This window comes from Bubalus kerabau, chromosome 3 (genome assembly GCF_029407905.1).
Source record: "Bubalus kerabau isolate K-KA32 ecotype Philippines breed swamp buffalo chromosome 3, PCC_UOA_SB_1v2, whole genome shotgun sequence".
NCBI lineage: Eukaryota > Metazoa > Chordata > Mammalia > Artiodactyla > Bovidae > Bubalus > Bubalus kerabau.
The window spans coordinates 60,903,148-60,919,887 of NC_073626.1; the positions used below are offsets into that span (position 1 = coordinate 60,903,148).

General features: G+C 38.0%; 1 protein-coding gene across 1 annotated transcript in view; it reads left to right on the forward strand.

Moving 5' to 3' along the window:
- COL5A2 (collagen type V alpha 2 chain) overlaps positions 1 to 16,740 on the forward strand; it is a 154,514-nt gene that overhangs the window by 110,269 nt on the left and 27,505 nt on the right. The window contains exons 19-32 of the mRNA XM_055571970.1: positions 2,189 to 2,287; positions 2,621 to 2,665; positions 2,780 to 2,878; positions 4,324 to 4,377; positions 4,600 to 4,707; positions 6,425 to 6,478; positions 7,063 to 7,161; positions 8,346 to 8,399; positions 9,213 to 9,311; positions 9,417 to 9,470; positions 9,561 to 9,614; positions 10,677 to 10,730; positions 11,539 to 11,592; positions 16,539 to 16,583. Coding sequence (XP_055427945.1) covers positions 2,189 to 2,287; positions 2,621 to 2,665; positions 2,780 to 2,878; positions 4,324 to 4,377; positions 4,600 to 4,707; positions 6,425 to 6,478; positions 7,063 to 7,161; positions 8,346 to 8,399; positions 9,213 to 9,311; positions 9,417 to 9,470; positions 9,561 to 9,614; positions 10,677 to 10,730; positions 11,539 to 11,592; positions 16,539 to 16,583 — 972 coding nt within the window. The remainder of the gene's footprint in view (positions 1 to 2,188; positions 2,288 to 2,620; positions 2,666 to 2,779; positions 2,879 to 4,323; positions 4,378 to 4,599; positions 4,708 to 6,424; positions 6,479 to 7,062; positions 7,162 to 8,345; positions 8,400 to 9,212; positions 9,312 to 9,416; positions 9,471 to 9,560; positions 9,615 to 10,676; positions 10,731 to 11,538; positions 11,593 to 16,538; positions 16,584 to 16,740) is intronic.

Below are 16,740 nucleotides of genomic sequence, written 5' to 3' on the forward strand. Positions count from 1 at the left end.
AGTAAAGTGCCTAGAGTGCTCTCAATGTCCATTATGGTAGGGAAAAAATAGAAAATGAAAAAAAATGATATTATTATATAAGTAATTTGAAAAGAATTACCTATAATCATACAGTTGTAATATCAAAGAATCTGATGGCACTAGGACTCTAAAGCCAGACAATTTAACAGCTGCAAGGAAAAGCTTCAATTCGAATTGTAACTATGTTCTTGAATACTGTGTCTGGCAGTAATAAATAGCATAATACTCTAAACAATAGGAGGTTAAAATAAATCAGGGGTTGTCAAAAGGCTGTTCTCTTATGCAATATTGTCCTTCACATCCGCCTCCCCCCTGCCCTTGTACCCTCAACTTACACAGTCATTAAAGGAATAGGCAGGGAGGCTATTTGTCTCTCCCCATGGGAATGGATTAAGATATTCTGCTGGGATGATTTACATTTGTAGTGAGTCACAGTTTGTTCTTTCTCCCAAGTACTTTGGATGATAAATTCAAGGATTGCAGTAAGAGGTTATAAGCTAAATTAGTGAATAAACTCAGAAAACTACTTTCAAATTTTGAAAAACACAATATTGGCTCAGCGGTAAAACCGCCTGCCATGCAGGAGTCACAGGAGCCGGGGGTTTGATTCCTGGGTCAGGAAGAGCCTGTGGAGAAGGAAATGGCAGTCCACTCCAGTATTCTTGTTTGGAGAATCCGAGGAGCCTGGTGGGCTACAGCCCATGGGGTCACAAAGAGTTGGACATGACCGGGCTTAGCACACACAGCATAGCGCCTGAGGCAGACGATGCCCTCAGGATAGGCTCGTGCTTCTTGTTAGTGGGGTCACTCAAACTGGATTTGAACTTCAAAAGAAACAAGCAAACAAACAGTCTATAGTTGACATTTCAAGTGCTGTTTGAAATGTGGGAGTCATCAAGCCAAATTATTTTTCTGGCTCTCTCTAACATTGACTGTAAATTCTGTGCTGCAGGGATGTGGCTGTTTTATTTTAAAATGGTGCCCTCTGACAGTTCAGGAAGCAGTCCCTCCTTTGACTGAGAATTCACTGTGAGCTCAGCCAAGGAGGACCCTCTCTCTTCCCCTCTGTATCTGCTCCCTGAAGTCCCAAGGCTGCTGCTCCTGACTCTGCTCCTTACTCTTGACCTTGGAGCGCCCAACCTCCCTGTGTACCTCAGTCAAAGTATGCAAAATCCCTTCCCTTTCTCTCTGTCACTGTGAGACTCTCCACCCCCAAACTGAGCTCTGGATAGAGAATTCAAGAAAGAATACCCACAAAGCCCAGGACCCTGACTTGGCAGGAAGTGGTTTCTGCACCTACTGTGGCTTCTGATCCAGACTGCACTCGCCGTCGTAGTTTATACCAGGGTTCACTCTGGACACTTCCCTCTCCTCCTGGGTCTTTCCTAGTACTGTCTGTTGGCGACTGAGAACCGCTTAATAAAGTTAAACACCTTGAGAAACTGTTTCTCTCAGAAATTGTTTTCCACTCCCCACCCCCAGCACAAAGACCCCCACCCCCAGTCTCTTTTCGGTCCAGTTCTGCTATAACCATAATGTCCCTCCAGGGTCTCTGGCTCTCTGCATGAAGAATAACTTTCACACCTAGTTCTTTGTATTTCAGTGAAGGGTAACAGGATTCAATAGGGATTTTCTATGTTTTATTGATACCAATGAGCCCCCCTAAGCTTAGAATTTTTAGTCCTAAAATTCCATGTCCAGGCTCCTCTAGGATTTGACCTACATTAGGTATTTAGTATCTTGGATAAAATGCAGAAACCCAGGCAAATTTGAATTTCAAATAAATAAAGAATAAATTTTTAGTATAAGTGTTTTCCAGACATTGTGTGGGACAGAGTGACCCTGAGATCCATTGTGTTTTATCTGAATTAAAACTTAACCAGGCATCCTGTATTTTTACTGTCTGGACTCCTATCTGGGGTTGGAAACTGGGGTGTTTCAAGGTTATCAGGTGACCTTGAGCAGGTCCTCTGCTCTAACATGCTGTACGTATCACTGCATCCCGAGGGTGGGGAAAATATGCCCACCCTTGAAGAAACTGCTTTGTGCACTTGACCTCTTTAAATGATTAGGTGTAAAATGTAAAACTCCAAATAAGCAGTCAGCTTTGAACCACATCGCATTTAGGTTTTTCTAAAATTAACATTTCCTGCTTGTACCCCTTTAGGGAGAAGCAGGTCCCACTGGGGCACGAGGCCCTGAAGGTCCTCAGGGGCAAAGAGGTGAAACTGGGCCACCTGGTCCTGTTGGCTCCCAAGGTCTTCCTGTAAGTTCCTTGTCACTCCAAGTTGGACATGCTTTATAACATCAGAACAAAGGCAATCTATCTTAATATACTCTCTTTCAATTCTGATTGAGTGTTTAGAACTCATGAGAAAAAAAAAAACAAAAAACATTTCCCATGTCAACTCTGCAAATTTTGTCTATTTTATCGAAAAGAGAATTAGTCATAAAAGTGACTTTTATGATACAATGGTTGATTCCTTTATCCTTTTTTGTTTTGGTTAAAATTTTCTGCTTCCTTTTGGAAGGTGGGTGGACATCTGAACACTACCAACATATGGCTTACTATCTTGTGAACTTTTCCTGTATCCTTTAGGGCGCAGTAGGAACTGATGGTACGCCTGGTGCCAAAGGCCCAACGGTGAGTAACTAACTGCATTTAAGCCACGGGAAGTTCGCAGGGACACAGTGAGCTTCAGACAGTGACCATAGACTTGTGCTGAGATCTCTGCTTATTACTCTTGCATTCCAATAGGGCTCTCCGGGTACTTCTGGTCCTCCTGGCTTAGCAGGACCCCCTGGATCTCCAGGACCTCAGGGTAGCACTGGACCTCCCGGAATTCGAGGCCAACCGGTAATGTGCTTCAGAGAATTATCCCCCTGTATAATACATCTGATATCACCAGAGAAATATCAATAATAGATTATGAAATACAGTGAAACATAGATAGTCTAACTTATCTGAATGAGGCAAATGAAGATAGAAATTTTTGTAAAGTGGAAGCCAAATGTTAATGTACAATTCATGTGTTTAAATTCAAAGTGGAAAATTACTGCCTTTTGTTCAATTTTAGTGTTCTTTTATTTAAAATTATAAGGTCATAACTTCATGATCCACCTCATAAAATTTATAAATAGTTGAATGATAAATATTATGAGAATATTTTGCAAGCCGATATGGGGAAATATGGAAGTTTCATGGGGATTTAAAATAACAGTGTGGCTAACATGTGTTCAACAGCTATATCTTGAGATTTGTTCTTGAAGAGTGCCTCCAACATATGGTTTATATGGAATGAATATCCATATTTTGTAGAAATTTGTATATTTTATATTTGTGTATTCATCTATTGGTAAAGTAGTATGGTTAGTTCTTAAGAAATACATACTGAGAAGTTGTGATTATGTATCTTTTAGCTTGATATAAAAAAATTAAAACCTTTACTAGTACTACTTAAAACAAATATTTTGGATCCTATTGTAAGTAATTTGGCTACACTGATAAGTCCTTTTCAAATACTGATGACAAATTTATAAAAACATAAATGTTGCTGATATTTTACATTTGATTTTATCATGTTCTCAATTTAGCAATCTGGTTCCCACAAATTAAAGTACACTATACATGCACCCAAACCCTAGAATACTCTAAACATAAAATACCCTATTTGAAGTTGTCAAATCTTAATAAATACTACATAGATATAAAATTACTTTGGTTTTGGGTGAACAAAATCTATTTCCTAAAATAGACCCTAAATAGATATACCTATTAAAATTGTCATTGTTAGTTCTTTTTTTTTTTTTGAAGAATGATTTTATTTTATTTTTAAACTTTACAAAATTGTATTAGTTTTGCCAAATATCAAAATGAATCTGCCACAGGTATACATGTGTTCCCCATCCTGAACCCTCCTCCCTCCTCCCTCCTCCCTCCCCATACCATCCCTCTGGGTCGTCCCAGTGCACTAGCCCCAAGCATCCAGTATCGTGCATTGAAGCTGAAGAAGCATTGAATTATTCTAATCATCTTACTATGCATGATTAAAAATAAGACTTTAAGGGTAAGTTTCTTGAAGATCACTGTAAAATATACAAATTGCTACCTAACTATACTGGGTTTTATAAAATTTCACTCACATTCTATAAGATTTGTGTACATTTAAAAAAATTACTGTATTATTGATTCAGCACAGACTCTGCTGCAGAAATTGTCAAAGCGCATTCACTGTAACAATTAAAGCAAGTTGGGCTGGATGAATATCCTCGTTCTTATAGTTTTCTATATTCCTATTTTAGGGTGATCCAGGAGTCCCAGGTTTCAAAGGAGAAGCTGGACCAAAAGGGGAACCAGTAAGGTTTTATTTCTTTTCAATGATAAGAGGAACATGAATGTGATTCCAAAGTGTAAGCCCAAAATACTCAAATATTTAAAAGGATGATAAAGAGAATTATACTTTTTGATGGAAACAGTTCACTTAATATAGTTTAAAGTTTGTGACTAACTGGATTCTTTTGACTGTAACTCGATTGCTAAATGGCTGTATCTGTTACCTGTCCTTTTGTTTTCAATAGGGGCCACATGGTGTCCAGGGTCCAATCGGCCCACCTGGTGAAGAAGGCAAACGAGGTCCCCGAGGTGATCCAGGAACAGTTGGTCCTCCGGGACCAATGGGAGAAAGGGTAAAATTTGAATAACAAAATAAATTCTTATAGTTGTGGGGAGATTACTCAAGGAACTTTTGGGAAATTGAGGAAAACTAGGGCAGTTAAGAGAAATGCTAGCAGGTATGTTACACAGTTCAGTATGGCTGTCTGTGAATTAAGGGAGCCAGCTGTCTAATCATTGTATAGTCATTCATTCAATAATATTGATTGAACAACTGCTCCATGCCAATTTTGATACACAGTGCTTGGGACACATCAGTGAACAAGAGTGCTATGGTCCCAGCCTCCATGGAGGGCTAGTAAACAATAGTTTAATGGGGAGGTAAGCACTAAATAAGTCAACATATAAATAAAAATATAATCCCACATTTAATTTTTTTAGATTATTTATTTTCATTGGAGGCTAATTATAATATTGTGGTGGTTTTTGTCATAGATTGACATGAATCAGCCATGGGTGTACATGTGTCCCCAATCCCAAACCCCCCTCCCACCTCCCTCTGCATCCCACCCCTCTGGGTTGTCCCAGTGCACTGGCCCCAAGCACCCTGTCTCATGCATTGAACTTGGACTGGTGATCTGTTTCACATATGTTAATATACATGTTTCAATGCTATTCTCTCAAATAATCCCACCCTTGCCTTCTCCCACAGAGTCCAAAAGTCTGTTCTTTATATCTGTATTCATTTTGCTGTCTCACATATAGGGTCATTGTTACCATCTTTCTAAATTCCATATATATGCGTTAGTATACTATATTGGTGTTTTTCTTTCTGACTTACTTCACTCTGTATAATAGGCTCCAGTTTCATCCTCATTAGAACTGATTCAAATGTGTTCTTTTTAATAGCTGAGTAATATTCCATTGTGTATATGTACCACAGCTTTGTGATCCACTTGTCTGCCGATGGACATCTAGGTTGCTTCCATGTCCTGGCTATTGTAAACAGTGTTGCGATGAGGTTGGGATACACGTGTCTCTTTCAACTCTGATTTCCTCAGTGTAATCACATATTTTACATTTAGAGAATAACAGGGTGATGTGGTAGAGAGTAACCATATGACAGTCATGTGTCATTAGATTACGTGTTTAGGAAATGAGATTCTTTGAAAAGTTGGCATCTAGATAAGATCTATAAGATAAGGATGAGCCAGCAAGAAACTTGAAAGAAAGAACATTTTCAGCAGAGCAAGCAACAAATGCAAATCCAGGAAGCCTGAAAAGGTTGAGTGACTTTAACGATCATAAAAAATTGTTGTGACTGGACTATAATGAAACCAGTCTGCAAGGGAGATTAACAATATCACCTTACTTTTGTGTAGAACTTCAGAGAATGTAAACAGTTTCATATCCAAGACAATACTAATGCCTGCAATCACTGACATTGTGATTATCAAACATGGTACCATTTCTTGTCTCTTGTCTCTGTATCTAGGTATCAGTTTTTCTCAAAGTTTGATTTTACAGTGAAGCATTAGAATGTTTCTTGATTTGAATAATTTTGGCTCAGTACATATATATATATATATATATATATATATATATATATATAAATTTCAAAATTTAAAGTTTCTTTCTGTTTAGTCAGGTTACTTTTTCTTAGACATATCTATTGCTGTGTAGGCTTGATCATAGCTCCTAAAATCTTATAATACTAAGAGTAAAAATTACCCATTCATTGGATATTACATAAACACCCACAATTGAGAATCACACTTTGGTCACCTGCAGGGTGCTCCTGGCAATCGTGGCTTTCCAGGCTCTGATGGTTTACCTGGACCAAAGGTAAGTTTATCCTGTCAAGGCTGACACTCTTGTGGGTGCTGTTGCAAAAGATGCCATTGTCTTGAGGGGTTATCTAGCTTTGGCTCACGTGGGTTCCAGATCTAGAAAAGAGTTGAACACAGATATTAGACCTAATGCCAGATCCCTCTTGTGCAATTTCTTCATTATAGAGGCCTCCAGGGAGAAGGATGATAGTTGGAGGTATACTAGAGTTTGCTTTTCAAACTTTTCAGGGAAGTTCCTGAGAAGAACAGAACGTAAATCTTTCCTTTAGCTGATATAGTTTGTTTCCTTTCTTTAGAAATTTAGACTCTTTTAAAATTCTGGGGTTTCTAAATCTAAGTTATTGGAGTGAGGCTTTAAACACAACTCTCATTAAATAATGTTGGAAAACCTTTATTCCAAGGAATCCAAATGTGAATAAAATGTGAAGTGACATGGTTTACAAAGAGGTCTTTGCACCCACTTTGACCAATTCCTTTATACTAGTGGTTTGATTTATAAAACAAGGGTTTTACATATAGTTGCTTTTGTTTGCCTGTATTCCTTTTGTTCCTGACGTGTTCTACTTTGCTTTGGAACAGGGTGCTCAAGGAGAGAGGGGTCCTGTTGGCTCTTCAGGACCTAAAGGAGGTCAGGGGGATCCAGGACGTCCAGGTGAACCTGGGCTTCCAGGTGCTCGGGTAAGAACACAGCAATTTTTTGCTACATCAACCCAAGGGATATGCTCCTGAGAATTCTTTTTTTTTTTTAAAGGTTTTATTTTTTAGTAACTTGATTTCACGGGACATTTTTTTTGTTTGTTTTGTTTTTATGGATTTGGCTTTATTCCTTATGAATTGTTTGTTATTTTTATCATGTATAGAAAAAACTAGTAACTTCTAATCTCCTTTTTTCAAAGGGGTATGTATTAGTAACTTTACCACTTGATTAAAAAAAATCCAGTTTATCAATTTTTATAATTTTCCTTTATTCACTGATAAACAACAATTTAACTTTTACCAGAGAGTGTTCCTGGTAAATTTCATTTTAACAAAATGTCATTTGAAAATTCATTTGAACAGTATGTAAATACTCATATTCAGTTGTCAACAATGCCCCTTAAAGAGAAAAAATTATACAAAAGTTGCTTGGAAAGATACATTTGGCTCACTGTAAGTTCTTTTTCTTGAGCCCTGTGTTAGAGGTAGGAGTGAAAGTCTCCTACAACCCTTTCGCTGTCCTTCTATGTAAGAACCTGTCCTTGGGTTCCTCTTTGCCTTGATAACCTTCTCTAGATACCTGAGAAAGGTGGAATGCCCACTGAATAGCCAATTACTTTTAGTAAAAATGACCCCTGATTGTAGATTTTAAACTTGGAGGACTCTGAAGGGTATTAAGAACCTGGTAGGAGGTGTAGCTTTTGTATTTCTTGAGTTTGCAGAGACTTGCACCTGGGCCTTCACCTTGCTAGGACTGGTATACTAAGTCCAAGGTGCTGTTAAAAAAAAAATTGGTTACCTTGAGATTTCAAACCAGGGTGGCCCCTTGCACTTCCCATGTAGATGGATTTCCTCACATGGGGCCCCCCATTACAGGAGGCTTAGAGACTGGCCCTGCAGGCTGTGCTGTGTGGACTTCTCCCAGTGGAGGGTTCCACCTGTGGTACCTTGTGGGCGTGTTGTGCTGTCTGTCCTGAATCCTCTGAAGCCAGTTTGGGTGAAGTCCATGACGGAGCTCAGAGTTTGTCTAGAGGAGCCTCAGGCTCCCGAGAGTGGGCACTGCAAAACAGGACTGGATCTTTTAAATGCAGTGCTATTTTCACTCTTTAGAAACTTTACTTCAGTGGTAGGTCAGCAGGAAACTGACAGTCGCTTTTAATTTTTAGGGTCTGACAGGAAATCCTGGTGTGCAGGGTCCTGAGGGAAAACTTGGACCTTTGGTAAGTGATTTAAACAAAAGTCCACCACCATTAATATTTCTCAATGGACATGCAGTTTAAATGGTAAGAGCCTTAGTTAAGGTTAATGTATGTTGAGCAAACTTTGGGAGATAGGGAAGGATGGGGAAGTCTGGTGCACTGCAGTCTATGGGGTTGCAAAGAGTCAGACACGACCTTTCAACTGAACAATAACAATGTTTTTGATTATGTGGGTGCTGATCATGTCTGAAATAACCCTCCCCTCCTGGAAGCAAATCCTAAGGCTCTGATCATTTTCAAATTGACCAAAAATTGATCACACATTGAAATAAATAAATTGCTTCTCTGACATAAATGAAAAAGTTGAAATGATGTATTTATGAATATTGGTAGAATTTGTCTGTTAGTAACAATCTCATTTCTTGATATCCTCCCAATCTTATACATTTAAGAGATAAATAGGTATAAAATTTGATAACTCACATATTCTGGGCCCTTCCTTTATGTTGTACATGTGAAACAGAAGTCCTGAGTTTTCATTACCATACATAATAAATGAAGGAAGAGAAAGATTTCCCCTATTAATATGAACGTGTAAAGAGATATAAAGATGAAACGTATATAGAATAAGAATTAAGTCTCTGTTCTAAATATTAAAATATCTCAGGTTTTTGTTTTAAAATACTCAACTATTCTGATTCACTAACATAAAAATGTAGCATAATTTAAAGCTTATATATCTTTTATAGTGTGCAAAAACAAGTGACAGCTTAGGCGATGTGACATTTATAGAGAACTGATGTGAAACTTGCATTGCTCCTGTCAACTCTGTAGGGTGCGCCAGGAGAAGATGGCCGGCCGGGTCCTCCAGGCTCCATAGGAATCAGAGGGCAGCCTGGGAGTATGGGTCTTCCAGGCCCCAAAGGTAGCAATGTAAGTACTGTGTATAATGTTGCCATCTCATCATAATCCTTACTTGCCGTAACTGTCAATCAGCAAACTGATTGAAACTTAAGTTAGTTTGTATTGATTCTCTAGGGTGATCCTGGAAAACCTGGAGAAGCAGGAAATGCTGGTGTTCCTGGGCAGAGGGTAACTACCCATTTTCTGTTAAAGAAAAAAAAATGGAATTATCCAAATTCTCTTGGCCTCACCTCATATATTATCTCTGTGTGATGCTAGGGAGCTCCTGGAAAAGACGGCGAAGTTGGTCCTTCTGGTCCTGTGGGGCCCCCGGTAAGTTTTATTGAGAACATATTCACATTACATTTTTCAATGATGGTTGTCTTATCTGTAAGACTTGGCTTTACATATTTATAAGTTTCAGGGGGAAACAAATAAGAAAGTGCAAGGTGAAAGAATTTCAGTTATATCTTTTGATAGCTGAAATAAAAAGGCATCTCATGCCTTATTATTTTAAGCTTCTATGAATGCTAATGGCAAAAGCTACCTCATCATCTCTTTGTTGTCACAGTTGAAAAATATAGCAACTAGGAAAATAGTGTCTGACAAATATTTTATACTGTATTTTATTTAAAGTATGCAAATATTCAATTATGCCTGTTTTTCTAATCTTATACCTTATAGAAATTTATTTAAGCTGGAAAATAATTACAAATAATAATAATACATGTTATATATAATTATGAATTATTATGATAAAAGTTATATTATATAATATAAACTAACATAAATTTATTATTTCCTACTTATTATTCCTCAAAGGAATAATATCTCGAGGTTTATTCTAAATTTATTATTTCCTACTTATTATTCCTCAAAGGAATAATATCTCGAGGTTTATTCTCATCCTAGGAGTCTAAAATGTGTTTATAAGAAATGTTTGGCATGTTTATTTGTTTTGAACTGGGGCAATTTAAACATCTTTCTAAAAAGTTAGCTTTGCTTTCTTAGTTACTCTAGTTTTGAAAGTTTGATTAATACTTCTTATAACACTGAGAAACTACAATGGAAACATTAGACTGGATATATAAAAGTAATGAATTTTTCTGTGCCCAATAGTCAGTTTTCCCACAAATTTCCAGACACTTATGTTTGGATAAAAAAATGAACACTCTATCCATTTATTTGCTGGCTTTAGGAGGTATTTTCTCACCATCAAGGACTTCAAACAATACCATTAGGTGATTTTTAGGACTAGTTTATTATCTAGCTAAAGCGAAAAACTTGTGATTGGAAGAAATGCAAAGAAATATGAATACTTGGGTCGTTCACGCAGGGAGGAAGCGAGTAGATCTGGCTCCTGGTGTTCATGGTTTTCTTTCCTTTGTGACTCAGGGTCTAGCCGGGGAGAGAGGAGAACAGGGTCCTCCAGGCCCCACTGGCTTTCAGGTATGCACTGACTCCATCTTCCCTTTCTTCTTCCCCTAATAAAATGCTTTTTCTTATGAAAAGGATATGGTTGAATGATGTGAAATTCTATAATTTTCAAAGAAGCAACTCCTCTTTTAGTAAATAGGATAGACATTTGGATGAAATCAAACATTTTTGTTCAAAGAACAGGAATAGGTTTCCCCTGAAAAACTGACCCAAACCCAAACCTTTTAACAAATTAAAAATTATAAAATGCTTTTGATATCTCAGTAGGATTTATTTAACTATATTAAGGCTTATCTAATGTGTTGGTGTCTAAAATTTTTCTTTTAAACTTTTTATGTTGTATTGAGGTATAGCAGATTAACAATGTTGCGACAGTTTTTAGGTGCAGGGGCTCAGCCATAATTTATTGTTGAACAAATTTTCATGATTTATCTAAATATGTTGGTAGAATATTTAATAGCATTGGGTGATCATCATTTGGGGGAAATTTTTCAGGCTAACTTTCCATATTTATTCTATCAGCCTAAAATGTTGTTCTGAGAGCCATTAAATACTTCACAAATATAAAGAAACTATTGCTACATTATCATTTTGTTAAGTGGTGTGCAAATGTAAATCTACACCCACAAAAGGATTAGCTGCTGTGTTATATTAGAGGGTATAGGTTTCTAGTTTTGTTTTGCTCAACTTTTCTTTAAACAATATCATTTGCTTGAAAATAGTAAGGGAGCTCCATACATTGTAAAGGGTGAAGGGGTTAACACTGGTGGCCTATTAATTTCCATGCAGACACAGGTTTATATTCTTACTTTTACTTTAGGGGCTTCCTGGTCCTCCGGGGCCTCCTGGGGAAGGTGGAAAGCCAGGTGATCAGGTAAGTTTTTGAATAATAAGAGTAGTAATACTAAAAATTTCTGACATAATATCACTTACTATGTGTCAGGCTTTGTTCTCCTTTGGTTGAAATTAATTATCTGTTTTAATCCTCAAAATAACTGTTATGTACTGGGTACTATTACAATGCCCATTTTCAGTTCAAGTCAGTTCAGTCACTCAGCTGTCTCCTACTCTTTGTGACCCCATGAACAGCAGGAAGCCAGGTCTCCCTGTCCATCACCAACTCCTGGAGTTTACCCAAACTCATGTCCCTCAAGTCAGTGATGCCATCCAACCATCTCATCCTCTGCTGTCCTCTTCTCCTCCCACCCTCAATCCTTCCCAACATCAGGGTCTTTTCAAATGAGTCAGCTCTTCACATCAGGTGTCCAAAGTATTGGAGTTTCAGCTTCAACATCAGTCCTTCCAATGAACACCCAGGACTGATCTCCTTTAGGATGGACTGGTTGGATCTCCTTGCAGTCCAAGGGACTCTCAAGAGTCTTCTCCAACACCACAGTTCAAAAGCATCAATTCTTCTGCACTCAGCTTTATTTATAGTCCAACTCTCACATTCATACATGACTACTGGAAAAGCAATAGCCTTGACTAGACGGACCTTTGTTGGCAAAGTAATGTCTCTGCTTTTTAATATGCTGTCTACGTTGGTCATAACTTTCCTTCCAAGGAGCAAGCGTCTTTTAATTTCATGGCTACAATCACCACCTGCAGTGATTTTGGAGCCCCCCCAAAAAAGTCAGCCACTGTTTCCACTGTTTCCCCATCTATTTCCCATGAAGTGATGAGACTGGATGCTATGATCTTAGTTTTCTGAATGTTGAGCTTTAAGCCAACTTTTTCACTCTCCTCTTTCACTTTCTTCAAGAGGCTCTTTAGTTCTTCTTCACTTTCTGCTATAAGGGTGGTATCAGCTACATATCTGAGGTGATTGATATTTCTCTCGGCAATCTTGATTCCAGCTTGTGCTTCCTCCAGCCCAGCATTTCTCATGATGTACTCTGCATTAATTAAGTTAGTTAAGCAGGGTGACAATATACAGGCTTGACGTACTCCTTTTCCTATTTGGAACCAGTCTGTTGTTCCATGTCCAGTTCTAACTGTTGCTTCCTGACCTGCATACAAGTTTCTCAAGAGGCAGGTCAGGTGGTCTGGTATTCCCATCTCTTTCAGAATTTTCCACAGTTTATTGTGATCCACACAGTCAAAGGCTTTGGCATAGTCAATAAAGCAGAAATAGATGTGTCTCTGGAACTCTTGCATTTTTGATGATCCAATGGATGTTGGCAATTTTATCTCTGGTTCCTCTGCCTTTTCTAAAACCAGCTTGACCATCAGGAAGATCATGGTTAACATATTGCTGAAGCCTGGCTTGGAGAATTTTGAGCTTTACTTTACTAGCATGTGAGATGAGTGCAATTGTGTGGTAGTTTGAGCATTCTTTGGCATTGCCTTTCTTTGGGATTGGAATGAAAACTGACCTTTTCCAGTCCTGTGGCCACTGCTGAGTTTTCCAAATTTGCTGGCATATTGAGTGCAGCACTTTCACAGCATCATCTTTCAGGATTTGGAAGAGCTAAACTGGAATTCTATCACCTCCACTAGCTGTGTTCGTAGTGATGCTTTCTAAGGCCCACTTGGCTTCACATTCCAGGATGTCTGGCTCTAGGTGAGTGATCACACCACCTTGATTATCTGGGTCATGAAGATCTTTTTTTGTACAGTTCTTCTGTGTATTATTGCTACCTCTTCTTAATATCTTCTGCTTCTGTTAGGTCCATAGCATTTCTGTCCTTTATCGAGCCCATCTTTGCATGAAATGTTCCCTTGGTATCTCTAGTTTTCTTGAAGAGGTCTCTAGTCATTCTCATTCTATTGTTTTCCTCTATTTCTATGCATTGATCGCTGAGGAAGGCTTTCTTATCTCTCCTTGCTATTCTTTGGATCTTTGCATTCAAATGGATATATCTTTCCTTTTTCCCTTTGGTTTTTGCTTCTCTTCTTTTCACAGCTATTTGTAAGGCCTCCTCAGACAACCATTTTGATTTTTTGCATTTCTTTTACATGGGGATGGTCTTGATCCCTGTCTCCTGTACAATGTCACGAACCTCCGTCCATAGTTAATCAAGCACTCTATCAGATCTAGTCCGTTAAATCTATTTCTCACTTCCACTGTATAATCATAAGGGATTTGATTTAGGTCATACCTGAATGGTCTAGTGATTTTCCCTACGTTTTCAATTTATGACTGAATTTGGCAATAATGAGTTCATGATCTGAGCCACAGTCAGCTCCTGGTCTTGTTTTTGCTGACTGTATAGAGTTTCTCCATCTTTGGCTGCAAAGTATATAATCAATCTGATTTCATTGTTGACCATCTGGTGATGTCCATGTGTAGAGCCATCTCTTTTGTTGTTGGAAGCGGGTGTTTGCTATGACCAGTGCATTCTTTTGGCAAAACTCTATTAGCCTTTGCCCTGCTTCATTCTGTACTCCAAGGTCAAATGTGCCTGCTACTCCAGGTGTTTCTTGACTTCCTACTTTTGCATTCCAGCCCCCTATAATAAAAAGGACATCTTTTTTGGGTGTTAGTTCTAGAAGGTGTTGTAGGTCTTCATAGAAGCGTTACTCTTGGGGCATAGACTTGGATTACCGTGATATTGAATGGTTTGCCTTGGAAATGAACAGAGATCATTCTGTCGTTTTTGAGATTGCATCCAGGTACTGCATTTCAGACTCTTTTGTTGACTATGATGGCTACTCCATTTCTTCTAAGGGATTCCTGCCCACAGTAGTAGATATAACGGTCATCTGAGTTAAATTCACCCATTCCAGTCCATCTTAGTTTGCTAATTCCTAGAATGTCGACGTTCACTCTTGCCATCTCCTGTTTAACCCCTTCTAATTTGCCTTGATTCATGGACCTAACATTCCAGGTTCCTATGCAATATTGCTCTTGCAGCATCGGACCTTGCTTCTATCACCAGTTACTTCCACAGCTGGGTATTGTTTTTGCTTTGGATCCATCCCTTCATTCTTTCTGGAGTTATTTCTCCACTGATCTCCAATAGCATATTGGGCACCTACCGACCTGGGGAGTTCATCTTTCAGTGTCCTATCTTTTTGCCTTTTCATACTCTTCATGGGGTTGTCAAGTCAGGAATACTGAAGTGGTTTGCCATTCCCTTTTCCAGTTCTGTCAGACCTCTCCACCATGACCCCTCTGTCTTGGATGGCCCCAGATGGCATGGCTTAGTTTCAGAGTTAGACAAGCGGTGGTCCGTGTGATCAGATTGGCTGGTTGTGATTGTGGTTTCAGTCTGTCTGCCCTCTGATGCCCTCTCTCAGGACCTACCCTCTTACTTGTGTTTCTCTTACCTTGGACGTGGGATATGTCCTCACGGCTGCTCCAGCAATGCGCAGCCGCCGCTCCTTACTTTGGACGTGGGGTAGCTCCTCTCTGCCACCGCCCCTGACTTTGGATGTGGGGTAGCTCATTTTATAGATAAGGAAAATGAGGCACATAGATATTAAGTAATTTTTCCAAAATCACACAGCCAATATGATGTTTAGTGTTTATAGGATTGTGTTATTAATCACTAAACATGTCTTATTGGAACTATAGGGTTTTATTGGAGACTTCATAAACAGTTATGAACAGAAAATTACCATTTTATTTATATCATTTTACCAACATATGGGTTTATGTATTTTATTTTTCTTGGAGTGATTTATTCATTCATTTAACTTTTAAACAAATATTTGCTGAGCATTCTGTGCTAAGCTCTACTAAACTTTGGCCTTAACCAATTGAATAAGATGAATTGGACCTTGCCCTAATTTTTATTTTAATAGGTGACAGAGAGCATAGAAAGACAGTTATGACAATAGTGTGTTTTAAGTGCAGTGGTAAGGGAGGCACTGTGTATGTATAAATCTAGAGGATGCAGATGAATTAGTTCAGACATTGGAGGTTTAGAAAAAGTTCCCCAACAAAGTATTATCTTTTATGTAATCTGAAGGATGAATGATGGTAAGTCGGGAGGAAGGAAGGTAAGAAAATATTCTAGGAAATGGAAACAGCAAGTGCAAAGGCTTGCTTATCAAATGTAGGCGCTGAAAATTTTTGGTAAGTCAGAAATATGATATACAACTTGAGGAGGGTGAAGATGAGGTTAGAGGATGACAGGGAATGTTTTGAGTCTAATTTGTTCTTGTTACTAGAGTAATGGGAAGCTAAGGGAGGGCTTTTAATTAGAGAGAAATACTGTGAGATTTGGGGTTTAGGAAGATTATGCCACAGTGAAGACAGTACATTTAAAGGGATAAAACTGGAGGCCTACTTGATAGTTATTATTTGTATTAAATACAAATAACATTTGTATCATTATTATAATACAAAATTGTACTTGTAATTTTAAGTGACAAATTTTCTTTTAGTTAAGAGCTTTTAGTTAAGACTTTTAACATAGTCATGACTGCATTAATTTAAACTTACAATTTTTAGTAGAGTGTGTTGTCTATATTCTATGTTCAAGAAATATTTAGTAAATTGTATTAAGTTGGTTCTATTTAAAAGATCAGTACTTCATTAGTTTTGATTTCACTTTCCTCTGCTAAAAGTTCTTCACATTCCATTAGGAAATTAAAGTTCTTGTGCTTTTATTGTCACTAAGTAATGCACTATCTTTGTGAGATAATATTTTGCCTGTGCTCATTGCCAAAAAAAGATCATGCGGGTATTTTCATATAATATATATGATATCCCCTCATTTATAAAAGTGTACACATTTTTCTTTATTCAATATTATGAACTTAGATGTCCAATAACGTATTAGAAGAAATTAGGTATATGGTCTGGAAAACTTTCTAATAAATATCTAAAATTTAGTTAAAATTTTTCATTAAAAAAAATGTGTTTTATAGGGGGTTCCTGGAGATCCTGGAGCAGTTGGCCCATTAGGACCTAGAGTAAGTATTTTCTTCTTCTTCTTCTTTATTTTTGATTAACTGTGTTTCCACTGGCTTCGGTTTATAAAACCATCTTTCATCTTAAACTTGGCTGTATATTAATCATTGCAGTTCTTTTGCTTGATGAAAATCAGTCTGATGAGAAACAGTCTGTGCT